This window comes from Helicoverpa zea, chromosome 15 (assembly GCF_022581195.2).
Source record: "Helicoverpa zea isolate HzStark_Cry1AcR chromosome 15, ilHelZeax1.1, whole genome shotgun sequence".
In the NCBI taxonomy this organism is placed as follows: Eukaryota; Metazoa; Arthropoda; class Insecta; order Lepidoptera; family Noctuidae; genus Helicoverpa; species Helicoverpa zea.
The window spans coordinates 2,362,127-2,379,011 of record NC_061466.1 but is presented as its reverse complement, the minus strand read 5'-3'; the positions used below and the strand labels follow the sequence as shown (position 1 = coordinate 2,379,011).

General features: G+C 38.2%; 2 protein-coding genes across 4 annotated transcripts in view; one reads left to right on the top strand and one right to left on the bottom strand.

Moving 5' to 3' along the window:
- Positions 1-7,712, top strand: part of LOC124636853 (protein fem-1 homolog CG6966) — a 64,781-nt gene extending 57,069 nt beyond the window's left edge. For both annotated transcript variants that reach the window (XM_047173046.1, XM_047173045.1), the window contains exons 3-10: positions 1,694-1,894; positions 2,244-2,462; positions 2,612-2,804; positions 2,932-3,098; positions 3,645-3,863; positions 4,106-4,371; positions 5,081-5,278; positions 5,658-7,712. In XM_047173046.1, coding sequence (XP_047029002.1) covers positions 1,694-1,894; positions 2,244-2,462; positions 2,612-2,804; positions 2,932-3,098; positions 3,645-3,863; positions 4,106-4,371; positions 5,081-5,278; positions 5,658-5,906 — 1,712 coding nt within the window. In that variant the 3' untranslated portion in view covers positions 5,907-7,712. The remainder of the gene's footprint in view (positions 1-1,693; positions 1,895-2,243; positions 2,463-2,611; positions 2,805-2,931; positions 3,099-3,644; positions 3,864-4,105; positions 4,372-5,080; positions 5,279-5,657) is intronic.
- A 195-nt stretch (positions 7,713-7,907) lies between these two features.
- On the bottom strand, positions 7,908-10,383 carry LOC124636854. 2 transcript variants are annotated; one of them, XM_047173047.1, is made up of 3 exons: positions 10,230-10,383; positions 8,879-9,097; positions 7,908-8,544 (listed from the first exon to the last, which is right to left on the bottom strand). In XM_047173047.1, exons 2-3 carry the CDS (start codon positions 9,091-9,093, stop codon positions 8,070-8,072), a joined length of 690 nt encoding a protein of 229 aa, XP_047029003.1. In that variant the 5' UTR covers positions 9,094-9,097; positions 10,230-10,383; the 3' UTR covers positions 7,908-8,069. The 2 variants fall into 2 exon arrangements, with proteins under 2 accessions (XP_047029003.1, XP_047029004.1); XM_047173048.1 differs by having other exon boundaries at positions 8,879-9,109; positions 10,230-10,356.
- Positions 10,384-16,885: the final 6,502 nt, after the last annotated feature.

Genomic DNA, 16,885 nt, shown 5'->3' with positions numbered 1-16,885 from the left:
ATCTCAGATAATTTACGTTTTCGAATATTATGACGTCTTACAACTTTCTAAAGGTTTTCCTCGTATGTGTAGCTGACATTTGTTTGGCTTACTTAACCTTTGGAGAAACGCCTTCGCAATATGTATAAAGAACAATAACGATTCGCTACCTACATCTCATATTTTCGAAATTATTTAAGATTACATTATTGTCATTATCATTCATCAACGTATGTTTTCTCCTTACCGTAGGCGTTTGCCATTCTGTGCCAGTTTACTGGATATTATGCAAAATGTCACAGAATGTGTAGACAAAGCTTATTCGTGGATCTAATATGCTGCAAGAAAGAAGGACATCCCTTTTTTGCATTTTGTCACAAGCTTTATTCTCACCGGCAGAAATTGGTCTGGGATTTTGTTCTTCCTCGGACCACATAGAAACGTTTTTTGTTCAGTGTATTCAGTCCTTCAGCTGTGTTATTCACTGAGCAAACCAGCTTGAACAATTTACGAATGGCAATATATTTAAAATACTCTTCAGTCCCTAATAAGTATAGATGTTTACAACGCATACAGAATCCAATTTTCTACAGGTGACAAAGTGCTCATACAAATTACCTTTATTTCGTTTTATGGTCTTGTTTACTTCATGAACAGATTTTAGCGTTATTCTCTTGTCATAGCTTAGGAGTCGTAAAACTTTTCTAATACAATAAATAAAACATAATGTTCACGATCGAGAATTTGAATGATCTTGATTTGTTTTCGTTAGATGTTAAGAATACCTAATATTTTGTAATAAGCGTGATTCGAAATAAAACAGTTTGCTTTCTGATCTCGACTACGTTGCATCTTATACTTAATGTGTAACTTCTGAATAAAATTTTCATTCTTTTTTTATATGTGAATTATAAGAGTTGTATCGAGGTTTATTTTGGAAAAGCCATTTTCACTAATGCCTTGCGCGAAGGAGGGTAATGTTTGTTTGATTAATGTTTAACGTTCATTACTTGAGCGTCGGAGTCCATACATCCGAATTACCTTTAAAAATAGTCAAACAACGCAATAAGTTTTTATGAAGGACGTATTGACACCGATTTGTGCTAGCCTTGAAAGTCCAAAAATGTTGTACAAATAAAACAAATTGTTGTCGGTACTACTTAATCGATTACTCATATGGTCCCATTGTATGTTTGCCCTTGGCCTTAATCTAAATATGTGATAAAATATACCCAAATGTTCTTGTCCATATTTACCTTCCACTGTCCCCAATATAGATCTGGTCATTGCCAGTAACCTATATTGAGAATTGTCACCTAAAGTTAAAAAGACTAATGAGTTGTTAATTATTTTCTATTGTTATTTGTTTCATTGACAAAGACTTGAAAAAATCTAAAATTATATGCAGAAGGACGGCCGGTCAAGGCGTGCCTCGGTCTTATTCGTTGATAGTCCTACTTGCAATTCATTTTTCAACACAGTAGCATCATTCATAACAATCTGTCTTTATTACCTACTTAAATTGCAAATCACATACTTCTTTGCACTGTATTTACCATCACCTTTCTACCACAAATAAATTCCCTTTCGCAGTTGCCTTTTTTAACCAGGCTTCCAAAAAGTAAGAATTTCTCAGTTCAAAACGTTTTTCGAGCATAAACCCTTCATGTAAAGACTAAATCATCAAAATAACAATAAAATGTCGTGTTTCCAGTGACATTCGACGGCGAGACGATAGAGGGCGCTCCGCCGCTGTGGTGCGCCGCGGCGGCCGGCCACCTCCAGCTCGTGAAGCTGCTGGTGCGAGCCGGCGCCAACGTCAACTCCACCACCAGGACTCACAGCACGCCCCTCAGAGCCGCTTGCTTTGACGGACATTCTGATATCGTTAAGTTCCTAGTCGAAAATGGCGCCGGTGAGTTAATGTTACTTTATTCTTTAATATTGAAAGATAGAAATACCTATAAAAAAATTGGTTATTTTCTGGACATGTAATATGCTATTTACTACACGACAAAAGACTTGATGAAACCTTGAGAAACAACCACAGGGGGATTGGTCATGTAAAGATAAGTCTGGCAACTAAGGCAAGACTTATATGCGTGTTATAAGTGTGTATCAGCCCTAATCACCACGTTTGCTCAAAGTGGATTGTAATTTAGATGCAAGCGTCTTTAAAACTGCGGCATGTACTTCCTCAAAATAATAATAAATTGTCGTCCATCACGCCTCGAAGTCACTAACGAATCCTTAACTTGTTCCAGACATAGAAATAGCAAATCGTCACGGGCACACGTGCCTCATGATCGCGTGCTATAAGGGCCACATTAGAATCGCTAAGTACCTCCTGTCTTTGAACGCGGACGTCAATAGGAAGAGCGTGAAGGGCAACACGGCCTTACACGACTGCGCGGAAAGTGGCTCTCTCAATATACTCAAGATGCTGCTAGGACATGGAGCTACTATGGACGTTGATTCCTACGGTGAGAAGAACCCTGATTTTATTTTCATTGAAACAACTAATGGTAGAACGAAATAAACAAAAGAAATATATTACGATAGAACTTGCATTATGTACTCGTGAATTTATGTGTAATTTTGAATTAAGAAGTATTATTATTTTTAATGACAGGTATGACACCACTCCTAGCCGCATCAGTAACAGGCCACACACACATAGTCGAGCACCTAATAAATGCGGAATACGGGCTAGTGACGAGACAGCAACGTATCGACGCGCTCGAACTGCTCGGGGCCACGTATGTCGATAAGAGACGAGATATGGTCGGCGCGCTCGCCCTTTGGAAACGGGCTATGGATGACAGGTAATGATCCAAATTACCCAAACAATTAACATAGTAACAAAAATAAGATATGACCTGGCGAAACCTAATCTGTAGGTTTACTTATGTACAACAATTTACCTTATCCCTAATTTTATTTCCTCTTCAGATTTCCAGCAGATGGTAGTGAACCCATCCCAAAGCCGAAAGACATCCCGCGCATAGAAGCTTACGACTACGCGGTCGAGCCGAGCAATGCGCAGCAACTAGAAGAAATACTCGCCGACCCTGACGGCATGAGGATGCAAGCGTTAGTCATTAGAGAGAGGATTCTTGGTGAGTAAATGGAGTTTATATAATTGATCAAGAGGATAGTGATTCAGATAAAGGTGTGCTATAAGTCCAGTGTCAAAAAACATTCACTGAAAAGTTATCGATAAAAGCTTTGCACTTCACGAAACTCAAAAATGATACACAAGAAACCCTCTCCTAGTGTTATTTTATAGATAAAATCTTTATTTATTCTTCGGTTTATGACAAAACTTGCATCTCAATAAAATATATTTGAACTTCTCACACTTCATATTTTTATTACCGTTGTTGTGAATTTTATTTCGTCACCTTTAAACAAGTTTTACTTTATCTGTTGCTCGCTTCAACTTTAACAGGGTATTATACGCATAGCTATTCGATGGTAAAATTTTCGCAAAAGGCAATGGCACTTCTAATTGAAATCCGAACACATGTACTCGTATTTGACCCGTACCTCTGTCAATCTCGGTTTCTTCGTCCTCAGTCATAGTATGGTGCTGCGATTCGCGCAGTCTTTCGTGAGGGCTAAAAGTTTGTGCAGAACTATATTGATGTGGTATGTGTGTGCAGGGCCTGCTCACCCCGACACGTCGTACTACGTGCGGTACCGCGGCGCCGTGTACGCCGACGCGGGCCGCTTCGCCCGCTGCCGCCAGCTGTGGCACCACGCGCTGGACATGCAGCGAGCCGTGCTGCCGCCGCTGTCGCCGCTCACGCAGTCCTCGCTCTACTCCTTCGCCGAGCTCTTCTCCTACATGCTGGCCGAGCGGGCGCGGCCGCCGCTCAGAGGTGCGTAGTGCTACTGCCGCAGATGTGGCACCAACATGCAAGCCAGATAACAAATTATACCCAATTCCATGGTACCAGCTCCACATTTCAAATCCCACATTTCAAAAAGGGTTCAGACGTTTGCCGAAAAAATATAACAAATAAATCGAAAAGTCGTGTTTTACATTTTTAATTTTATGTAGGATAAACGACAGTTGCACACATGTACTTCTTTTATTATAACATTACCATTTACCTTCCAGGTCGTATCGTCCCCCCAGTGACGTTCGAAGACATTGAGCCCGTATTCAGGAAGGCGCTCTCCGAAATAGACCGCGGCATGGAACTCCTAGAATCTAAGCTAAGCATCGACCGGGAGCAGACGTTGAGCACTCTGCAACGGGTGCTGGTCATCTCGTTACACCTCGCCGCTCTCATGGCCCGACTCTTAGAGGAACCCGACTGTACTGAAGAAATCTCCAGGAAGATACATAAGGCTGTGTACTCGCTTGTTAAGTTAGATATTAAGGTGAGTACTGACTTTTTTTGGTCTCAATATTTTGCTTTTAACCGAGCTGACTGACTGTGAGCTAGTTACAATACCTGTGTTACAGGTGCCAGTGTACTCTCGATAATTATGAGCTAGTTTCTAGTAATAGAGTTATTTATCAACCTATACATTATTAACATTTAAAATTAATTAGAATTCAATCAGAGGAGACGATTAATAGCATAGAGAATAAAATGACTAGCAGAGATGTCATAACGCAAAATCTCTTATGGTCATGTCTATCGTATGTCGTTTGACCTGCTTTACCTTCTTACGCACCCATAAGGTGCATCCAGCTAGACGGTGCATGTAGCTGGAGCAAGTTAACCAGGGCCAGTGATAAGTGATAAGATGCATGATGCATGCGGTATTTTGCTTTGGTACCTACGTGCGCGAGTCGCTTGAACCAAAGATGTTTTTAAAATGCGTGTAACGCGTGTGCAAGCTACTTATACCGTGTAGATACACCCTATGACACCTTTTGCTTGTTTTTTTAACGACGTCAAAATCATCAAATTATCCCTCCCGATGTGGGTTAGCTGCGGTGAGGGAGTGTCAGATTCTGACTAAAAGCCGTCGGGCCTTTTATGTACCAGGGCCACGGTAACTCTCTCAAACAATCCCTATGACACCTTTGTTATCGTTCGTTCCTCCGTGAGTAACATGTTGTTTATTGTCGTGCGTGCAGGTGCGTCAGGGTCGCGGCGCGCTGCACGTGGCGTGCTCGGCGGAGGGCGCGCGCGGGCGCGGCGCGCGCGCGTGGCTGGCGGCGCCCGGCGAGCCCGCGCCGCCCGCCGCCGGCCTGGTGCAGCTCATGCTGCGCCTGGGCGCGCCGCCCGACGCGCGCGACGCCGACGGCAACACGCCGCTGCACCTCGTCTGCAAGGTATGCACCCGCGTACATCTGTTACGTCAGCTGTCTTACCGACTAGTTGTGTTAGTTCAATAACTGATTTTATTAGCCAGGAAATCACGAATGGTCCTTTATTTTAGAAAAACGGTGAATAGCATTAAAAAAAATATCCTCTTTGAGAATATGTCAAAAAATATAAATATGTATAGGTATATGTAGTTTCAAAGTGTAAAATAAAGTTTTGTATTTTCGGCTGATCTTAGAGACGAACTTATTTATATAAAGGTTTTTTCTGCGATTCCTAAGTCCCGATTTTTATAAATAAGACAAATTACTTTTTTAGGGAAATCCCTACTGCATTTTACCAAATCCAGCATCAACGAAATTAACATTTTGTTATTAACATTTCCAGCTAAACCCCTGTCCCGCGGAAGTAGTTCGCGAGCTGCTAGCGCACGGCGCACACATCGACACGGTCAACTACGAGGGCGAGACGCCCGAGGAAATCCTCAAAGCGACGCAGCAGAGTCTGACGGCCATCGTCAACCCCTTGCGTTACACCACGCTCAAGTGTCTCGCCGCCCGCACCGTCAAGAACTACCGCCTGCCCTACAGACACGTCGTGCCGCAGTGTCTGCACTCCACCGTCATCACGCACTGAACCAACCACACTACACTATACAAACATACAAGAACAAACCAACTCAAAACTGGGTTCTGATTGGTCCAACAACGAACAGGTTCATTCTATACCCTACCATATTTAATGTGTAATGAGTCCTTGGAATTGATGACGTTTGACACGTCGCTGACGCAAGTCATGGCTCTATAGATTTTGAGACTTGTTTGAATCGTTCTTTTAGCATTTTAGATTGGAACGATCAGTGTATATTTTAGGATCTTTTTGAGGCTACATTATTATTCTTTTAATTCGTTGTAATACCACCGGATCGAATACCTTTACTTAAACTGCCATACAAAATAGACTAATAAGGCAAAGGTATGATTTCGGGTTTATACTAAAATTGGGAAAGTTATATAGAATTCAGATTAAAATATATAATATAATTAGAATGCAGCCAGCGACGACCATCTGCCCGCTATTTAGTGTTAACTGTAGAGTAAATATTGAAATGTCAGTTTTAGCATAAACTTGGTGTTGCTCTGATGTCTATTTTGTCACAGTATTTTAAAATCGGTAGCTCAGCTCAAAGCAGAATTTGTATAATATATTATTATGTATTGTATTATTATATACTAGTATAAATTTCATAATTCTGTGAATTTATGTTTTATACTTAGTTTTTCTTTATAATAACTTCTCATAGTTTATATATTATTGTATAATATTGATTGTTTAACGAATTATTCTTTTATAGTTGTTTTGTCGATTGATTTGAAGTATTTTATATATGTCAAAAGTGAAAAAAGTTACGTCCTTATGATTGGTAGTATAAAAGTTATAGAAATTAAATTTCAGTGCTGTGCCGTACGTGATTTGAGTAGATGTAATTATGTACATTGGAAATAAGTAAAATTGATGTTTATATGACTTATATAGCTATGTGTAAATTACCGTATGGCGATACGTCTGGATACAATGGAGCTTTAACGCTATGTTATGTGGCCACGTTGGTACAATAGATGAATTAAATGTCACAAATATATTAATTGTAACTGAGTGTATAAGAGATCAGAGCTCAAACTAAAAAGAACATTATCTTACTATGAATATTGTTTGCGTGATAACCTGCGTGCATATTATATTAATATACTTTGGTATCGTAAAGGTAGACTTTAACACTTCGCAACGATTATAAATAGATGAAGTGGAACAATAGTAGATGTAATGGCACTGTGTGTACTTACTGCTCGACAACACAATAGAGATGTAGATTAAAATAAGTATGATTATTCCCGCAGTCATAAAACGGATACGAATTTAGTTGTTTTCGCTGCAATCAACGAAATATTGACTTCATCTGTATATAATCTTTGATACGTCCACCAAGTGATATTCGCTTTTAATTTTTGACTATTATCGTAATGCTAGAGGCCCGCTGCCGCGGCTTGGACTAGAGTCAATAGTTTGAGACTTACACCCTCTCTAGTCCTCTATTATATTAGTACATCCTGAATTACTTTTTATAAACATAAAACCTTACTCCAATTATGTCAGTGATAATCGCTTGACGCATAATTATATCAATGTAAAAACAAATTAGACATAAGTAGGCATATTAGAAATTAATGGAGATACGTATAAATTGGTATTGTATATTAGCAGAATGGGTAACGACAAAGTAAACTATTAGTACTGAATTATGATAAAGATGTTGATTCATGTTGTAACAACGGCATCTTACGCTACTTTGTGTGTATTTCCTCATAGTATATTATAAATTTAGTAATACTGCGTGATTATATGCTAGTTATTTTTGAAATTAATAAAACGCTTTAAAATATATTCTTGTTTTGTATGTTGTCTGTTGTATCTTAGTTTACAGAGGCTCAAGGTTGACCTTTTCCACTCTTGACTGCAATGCTTACAATAGCTTTCTTCACTTATTATATCTATGACAACCCGCTCTGTCTTTGAACAAAGCAACAGGGTGCAACATAGAGCGATATCAGTTAGGATAATGAAAATGAATACAATGCCTCAGTTGTTGTTCCGTTTAATAGGAAACAAAATAAGATTACAATATTTGTACAAACATATAAATGTACAATTAAAAAGTATGAAATGGTGGCAGAATATTTAAAAAACATTGATTATTATCTGCCGGTAAGTTGTGATCCAAAAGGTACCACTTGAAATATATCAACCTTGGAACAGTTTTCTGAGTTCCGGGGATTCGTCGAGAAGTGTTTGGAAGTCACGCAGAGAAGTTCCCGGGAACATCAGCCAGACTCGTTTAGCGGTTACCAAGTGTTTCTTCAAGAGTTTAGCCATAGTCAAGCCTTCGCTGTTTTTGATATTTCCCATCTTGACTACTAGTTCGACGGGCAGCTTTTTCAGTTGGTACTTTCGCAGTCCGCACAAGAGAGGCCAGAATGAGAACTTATCAATCAAGTGCTCGGTGCCGCTGACAGCTGACAGGTACAGCCTGCATTTCTCCTCGTTGTTATGGTCCCACTGCAGGCCAAGCACTTTCGCCTCTTCAGACACAAGGTTCGGGAATCTTTGACGATTCTCCAACGCGAATCCAGCGGCAAGACTAACTAGACGATTGTACGTGAATTCAAAGTCTTCAACTTTTATGTTTTTCGCGGTCTTCTTTATCAGCAAAGGAGTGCTGGAAATGAACAAATGTACATTATTGTAAGTCCTTTTTTATTGTAAACCATCAAATGACCACTGTTGCTGTGGGTTAGCAGCGTGAGAGAGTGTTAGACTTTTACTGACTCCCCATCATGTAGGTACTTTCTGAAGCCCTTTATGTACCAGGGCCGCGGTAGCTCTTTCGAACAATCCCGCAGCCCCGGCAGATTATTGTAAGGCCTGATTAACTAAACCCAAATTGCCAAAATAGCCAAAATAATACCCGTATTGTATTTATGGAAGGTATTGGGCGATTTCTTGAATTCCCCAACAAATTCCACGTAGGTTCGTAACCTCTGTAAACTTACTTGCGTTCAAGATGCATGCCTTCAAGCACGATGGTGTGGCCAGCTGGCACGGTGCTGAGTTTCTTCCTCAGCTCGTACCCTCGACCGAGCAGCTTCTCAACATTAGCGTCGATGCGGAGGAAATCAGCATCTTTGTACACGTTGTAAAACTGCGGCCCATTGAATGTTGTCGCAGGGGGAGTTTTGGGTTCAGATGAGAATTCGAAGTTTTCCATGATTCTGGAAATAAAACTAAATTGATTGGCTGTAGCTTTAGGAGTTAATAACATCGACATACTTAAGAATCAACAACTGTATTGTTTGATGGCCGTGGAACGTTGACGTAACTATCCACAGTAGTAGGACCTAGTTAATCTACTAGCTATCGAATTCTACAAACTTGTAAACAGTTGCTCTTGTTCTATAAATATTTTATAATAACATAGCTGTGGGTAAGATATCGTACTTCATTACTTTGTTAGACAAAGAGAACTGTTTGCTTTCGAAATTAGGTAACTACCTAAGTTCCTATTAGGTAATATTAGTTTACTAATTCAAATTCGTTAAATAAGTAGACACAACTAATGTCATCGTTAACTATAACATTAATCTATTTGAGTAAGTACCTTGGCACTTCACTAAAGATAAACAATCTTAATGGTTCTTTTTACAAAAAAGTACATTTTAAACAAATAAATTACTGTTTAAAATAATGATTCAATTGATAGAGTAATGTTATCTATTATTGTAGTGACTTTAATTTTTAATCGCATATTATTTTTAAATAGAGATTTTGAATAAAAATTCATATCAAGATTATACCTATATTTATTTAGTTATGTGCCGATTCAAATGAAGTGTACCTACGTAGAAAGGAAAGGACCGCACTTGAAAGAACCACTCAAACAGTTGTTTATTTATTGGCATTACTTATATGGTTTTACTCGCATTTCTCAGCTTATACTACAATACGAAAATCGTTTCAGCCTATTTACCTACTGATGAAACTAAAAACGAACACAAACTATGTAAGTACCTAGTTACGTATCGCAACCTCAAAACTGAAATATGTAGATGTTACATTCCCATAAGAGATGTTACTTTCTACTAAGAATGGAAAAAAAATCCTTAAGCTCATGGCACGCCACAATTGCCTATAGTGCCTATTATTTATGATGTAACTCGTATGTAAATAAACAAAGATATGTAGGTGTAACATAGAGCTTGTGTTTGATATAGAACATCCTGGCAAACCAGTAGCCCAAGGGCTAATATCGTAACTATATAGGTATTCGTAATTATACAGACAGAGCAACCAAAACAGAATCAAGTAGAGTAAGATATAAATATAAATAAAAACACAAACACTCACATTATTATCCCGACGGGAAATAGGTCACAGTATGATGAAGTTCCTTGGCTGACTGAATAAAACAATAATCTTATAAGGAGCAACTATTAGCAAGGTGATTATGAAGTTCATCGATAAGTGAGCAAAATATAAATCGACTAAACTAATGCAGTGCAACATCGTACTGAGAAAGTAAAATATCATTAAATTGACGGTCATTTACTTACTAAAGAGCAATGACTGCAATGATAATATTTTTCCCACATTTTGAACCTTTAAATAAATGTTAATTTATCCAAAATTCATTCGCAATGGCAGTTTTACACAAATATTATAACGTAAGGTTTTTTTTTTATAATTTAAATATTTCTTAAAGACATTTAATGTTTACGTTATTATAAAATGTTTCTTTCTAAAACTAAGCATTAGTTTGTTTCCAGTGTTATTAGTAAGAAGAATTTTATAATCGACTAAATGAGACATCCCTCTTGAATACGATTGTTTATGGTTGGTCTTTCCCTGTTCAGTTGTTGAGACGTGGCGAATGTGGCGATAATCAAATTACCAACATACATGTTTATGATATAGATAATCGATGTATATCAAAATCAAAAAAGTTTATTGTTGTAGGTATTTATTAAATGCTGTTGATGGTATGAATTATGTAGGTATTTTTATTATGTGTCATTATAAAATTAAAAACAGCGCCACCTATCATCAAACTGTGTAACGCCTTACGCTTTCCGTTCTAGATTTTGATACACCTTTCATTCTCGTGTAGTGAGCATGGAAAGTTTGGTTCCAAGTTGGATAATAGATGTCCAACAAAGAACGTAATTCTGCTTCCGCATCTATAAATATTGTTTCAATGCGAAATCCAACTCAACTATTTAGTAGGTAACATGGGATCACAATCTTACACTTCAGACAGTTCTACAGACATAATACAATCAATCGAAATATATTTTATTTTATAGTGTACATATTATGTATACTTAACAGCAGTATTCCAGAAATCGCCGTCTGCATTATTGGAAGATAATCTCTAAAAATATTGCGTCAATTGACGGACCAACTAAAAACTTCAGGGCCGCGATTCTCCTAATTTTACTTAAGCGTCATACGATTTACGTTCGACTCGATTCGACTGAGATCCGATCCCGACTCGATTACGATTGAAGCGTATGTGGCATTCCGCTATTTTTTCTTTGAAATAAACGTTTTTATCCTTTTCTGTCATTCAATAATGAATCATTTTGTCTGCAAATGATTTACGATTGCAAAATGATTGTACAGCAAACTACGGTATGGACCAAAATCACCAAAATAGCAGACCAATCGCACACCAATCAAATGTCAATCGAATGCGATTGGTCTTTTATTAGTAGCAGAATGCCCTATATGGTTAAAACTGCTATTGCGATTCGATTTCTACTCGATTTTGACATTATTAACTTAGGAGAATCGGGCCCCAGCCTTACTTATAAACGTGAATTAATTAATAAGCAATACTTAAGGGCTGTTTAAGGAAATTCTTACTTATAAACGTTGCTTAGCATGTCTTAACTAACATTTAATCACTACTTAAGGCTTTAAGTAGTGATTAGTTAAAATGTTGCTCAGAAGGTGATTAGAGATTTTTATAAGTAAGAGGGAATATCTTTAAGTACCTATAGCGTTTAAGTAAGTAAAACTTAATTGAATACCAACCTTCTTACTACAGCCACGTTATTACATGAACATAACAAAATCACACCTCACCGTTTCTCTACAAGACGGATAACCCTCAAAACATGGGTGGATAAAAATAAAAGGCTCATAAAAATGTATGAGTGGCACGAGATGCGCAGCTAACAAGAGGAGGTTTATCGTCATCTCTCGCCAGTCGCTAGTTATTCCGCGTCACCGGTAATTGTGACAAATGAACGTGTTTCGTTATACTTACAAAATAGTTTCGGGTAACGTCGGTTTTGTTTGCGTATATTCTGTTAAAGATAATGAGAATGCGGCTGATGTAGGAAGGTTACCGACTGAATGGTACTTTCAGCTTTTATGCTTGATGTGAAAAAGGGTTTAATGTTGATTATGATGAATTATGGTAGGAAAGTTTTGTAACGTTTAGTTTTTTACTCTTTAGAAGAGTTAAAGTCAAAGTAATGTCTAAAGTAAAAGTAACGGTCAAATTCGTTTTTTCAAGGCTAAAGTGACAGCAAAACTAATAGAAAAAATGAATTTGACCGTTACTTTTACTTTAAACATTACTTTGACTTTTACTTTGGCTTTAACTTTTGATGAAGAAACTGGCTGTAAGCCTTTTATTGTTATGTTATCGAACCAGCCACTTCGAGAGTTTTTATGATAATAAGGAAAGATATTGAAGGTTTCGCACGCAAAGCCTAACAGTTGTTGTTTTCAATAAATCCATTTTGGAGAGTCTGGTCATCATTATCAATTGGCTCTTTGTAACGACATTTTAATCCGAATTCAAAAGCAACGATATACCTAACACAAATATTAACAACTTAATCCTAAACCATTACTACCAATTATTATACAATACCATACCAACTCAACCCTAAATTGCGAGCGTATACAACATACGTAACATTCAGGCACGTGGGTCGAATGGACCCATTGAAAAAACTAGGCACGCGCCATGTCGCAATAGAAAGACGTCGTTAAACAAAGAGGCTATTGTGCACGAAACGATCCCGGGTGGACAGTTATTGTACAAATACGGCTGATTCGCGGAATTCGCAGGGAGACGCTTAAAATTTGCGGGAAAAAAGGCGCGCTCGGGTGGAGACTGCCGATTGTGTCTGATAGGGTTGATGCTCACGGCTTTTTGTTACACCGTTTTTTTGTTGTTTAATGTTTTCGCTCACAATAGTTCGTTAAGAGTATTTTTTATTTTCTCAGTGGTTTGAAAAACTGATTACTTTAATGATTTGAAGATATTGGAAATGAGATTATTTAATGTTTGTTATTTTATTTAACCAACGACATTTTATAGGAACCTATTATTTGTTGCAGACAAAAGTTTGTCTTATTATTACATTGGACTTGTTTTTCAGCAGGACACTTTTATTTTCAACGTGTACAATGTAGGTACATTCTTCTTCCCAATGTAGGAATAATATTGAAATATGTGGTAAATTCTAGAACCCACGAACCGACAACCCTAATATGTCTCCATTCTCTGTTATTAATAACGGCAGCATATTACAATTCAATTTGAGCGGTCCGCCCGCTCGCGCCGCTGGCGGGAACCCGTAATCCTGCCGTATAATCCGCCAACAGATAAACTGAACACAATTATATTAAAAGCCAACATGAAAATTTTGCCAAATCTCCGCCAAATGCTATTAAATTGACGTCTAATAGCGTTGTCAGCTGTTACACACGTATTAACGTGTGCTTGCTGATTTATAAATTGTTACTCGAGCATTAAAGGGTTAGGTCATCATTTTTTCTTCTTAAAGACAGAAGAGTCGAGTATTACGTGCCGATTGCCGAGTAGAGTATTACGTTTTAATCCTCCCATATATGTACCCCACTCATACACGAATTATAGGCAAAACAGTTATGTTATGCGTGCGAGCAGGCACTTCAATATGATTTGCAAGCAGCACGATTTGGATCCTTTCTCAATAAGTGTGGCGGCAGCCAGAAGGTCGTTAAGTTCTTCAAGTAGTTTAGTATCCCAGATTTAGTTTATTATTTTGAAATTTAGATCTACTTACTCATTCTTTTTTCTCTTTGTGTTTAAAAATGCTATTGTTTTTTTTTATATTATTGTCTCTAAAAACGTTGCACTGATGTGTGATCACGTTATTGCTAGGCTGTTATTATAAGCGAGGACTTTTAATTTTCTCTCTGTTGACTATGACTTCCTTTTACTGTTTAGTTTTTGTTTAGCTGTAAGTTCTCCATAGTGTACTAAATAAATAAATAAATAAATAAAAGAAAGCAAAGTATCAATGTATGTGTATTCTTTATACGATAGAATTATAAATTATGATAAAAGTACGATAATGAAAGTATAGGGCCTATCTATGTTAATACGTGGAATAAAATTTTCAACAATTCTCCGAAAAAAACTTCTTTCTCATGTCAAGTGCTTATATGAAGAAGTAAGAATAACAACATGGGTACCTTCACATTCCATCTACTGAAGTAAACAATCTGATATATTTACAAGTGTTCACGGCTGGCAGGCTGCGGGTTCGACTCTCATTTGACGTAATCGGTTTAGTATAACTAATGCCATTTGTTGGTACAGTGGACTCGCCCTCGACGAGGGCTGTAAGCACAGCCGTGATTGTTGTAACACTGTAGGTACAGGCTTTATTTTGTGTGCCACAAGCATTATCCAAGCTAAACTTGTCTTCTAAGAAAGGGATGAAATATAAAAAAATTGCTGTTTGCAAAAATCTGGACAACACTTAATCTTAACTCAATACAAAGCTAATAACAAAATATGTAAATAATTTGGATGTTTGATGGAAAAAAGACCATCAATGCATTTCTTTGTATTTTAAGTTGTACGTACCTGGTTACAGTACAGTGCATATTTTCATCTTAGTAGCGCATTTACCCGGAGTATAAGTTAGGTATATGCTCTAGTCATATAACGAACAACATTTCCTCTCTATGTAGGTATAAATACCCAAGTCATCGGAAACTCACGCTTGATTGCGAGAAATTCATTAAACATAATAAAAGTGCTTGTAATTAGTTAGTTTAAATAAGAAATAAGGCCGTTCCGTTCCCGCTTACTCTGGCAGACATAACTAAAAGTGTGAAGGCGCTTCACGACGAGGCTTCACTTAATTGAATACTGACCACTACCCCTGGTGAATATACCTTCAAGATCTCAAATATTAAGTTAATAGGTACTATACACGGCAATAGCTCGTGCACAGGCTTGAACGAAACACAGAAAATAAAGGGTTTGAAAGGTCTGTGGCTAACTAAAAGCCGCGCGGATCAATCAATTTTAAGATTAAGCAACTCTATAACCGCGCGGATCAATCAATTTTAAGATGAAGTAACTCTAAAGCCGCGCGGATCAATCAATTTTAAGATTAAGTAACTCTAAAGCCGCGCGGATCAATCAATTTTAAGATTAAGCAACTCTGGCGCGGTCGCTCCTCGTATGAGAGACTATCTTACTATGACGAGTTCTTTCGTGTTTCGGAAAGCACGATAAACTGTTGTGGCAGTCGTTACTGGTAGTTAGAAGCCAGAAAGTCTGACACCAGTCTTACCAAGGGGTTGCTCGAGTATCTGGGTTGATAAGGTCAGGGAGGCAGTCGCTTCTTGTAAAACACTGGTTCTCCGCTGACCGCAATCCCAATTTAGTTGGTTAAAGGCTAGGCGGATGATGATGTAAATAAAATACATTCAAAAATTCAGTAGTGAATTGTCCTCGAAAAGACCTGAAGTCTTTACGTTGCTAACCCACAGCGGGAGGGGTCATTTGATGATTATTACCATCCAAAAAAAAAGTCTTTACGTGAAATAATTCTTTGGGAGTGAGAACCAGTAGTACAGGCTAAAGAGCACCAGCCCGGAAAGTTAAAACGAGCCCCGCCCCCGCCGCCCCTTGCCTCACCCCCTCACAACCCCCGACGCGAAAATTTTACACAATTCAATTAAGACCAGCATTGTTATTGTTTTTAAATGTCTGTGAAAGGATGGTTTTAACGTTGTATTCTTGTTTTGTTTTGTAAAATCGAAGTTTTTGTGTTTAACTGCAGTAATAATTTACAATAAATGATGGTGCTAAAGTATGTGTTATCATTTATTTATTTAGGTTCACCCCCCTCTCTTCCGTCGAGACTTTTTCCCAAACCATGTTGGGGTCGGCTTCCAGTCTAACCGGATGTAGCTGAGTACCAGTGTTTTACAAGAAGCGACTGCCCTATCTGACCCCCTCAACCCAGTTACCCGGGCAACCCAGTACCCCTTGGTTAGACTGGTGTCAGACTTACTGGCTTCTGACTACCCGTAACGACTGCCAAGGATGTTCAATGACAGCCGGGACCTACAGTTTAACGTGCCATCGGAAACATAGTCACTGGTGTCTAAGATATACTTAGAAAGTACATACAAACTTAGAAAAGTTGCATTGGTACTTGCCTGACCTGGAATCGAACCCGCGCCCTCACACTCGAGAGGTTGGTTCTTTGCCCACTAGGCCACCACGACTATTTATTTATTTATTATATTTTCTATTTATTTATTTAGGTTCACCCATCGCATATAAATTATATAGTTTTGTTACGGCTGAGGCCCAAAGTGCGGCCTTACCTATTTGTACCTAAGTAAAGCTGGCTATACCTAGCTTTAGCCGGTATATGGCCATATGCGAAGTAAGTTTCATTCAACATTTTCTCAATTAGTACTTACGGGTCGGATTCAAGTCTAACCAGGTGCAGCTAAGTACCAGTGTTTTACTAGAAGCTACTGCCTATCTGACCTCATCAACCCAGTTACCCGGGCAACCCAATACTCCTGCCAGGCTGCAGTATTCAATATAAAAAGAGCTTAATTACTTTGTGTAGTTGTTCGACCGTAATCCAAGACGGTGGGTTAGGCCCTTCATTAGTTAATCTACTCGCAATACGGGAAGCCGCCATTTTACCACGAGTTCTGTTTTAATTGATGGCTCA

Excerpts from the sequence above, each read along its gene's own strand:
- LOC124636854 (XM_047173047.1), bottom strand. The coding sequence starts at position 9,093 with ATGGAAAACTTCGAATTCTCATCTGAACCCAAAACTCCCCCTGCGACA. Across the intron at positions 8,545-8,878 it reads GGCATGCATCTTGAACGCAA|CACTCCTTTGCTGATAAAGA; the intron begins GTAAGTTTACAG and ends GTTCATTTCCAG.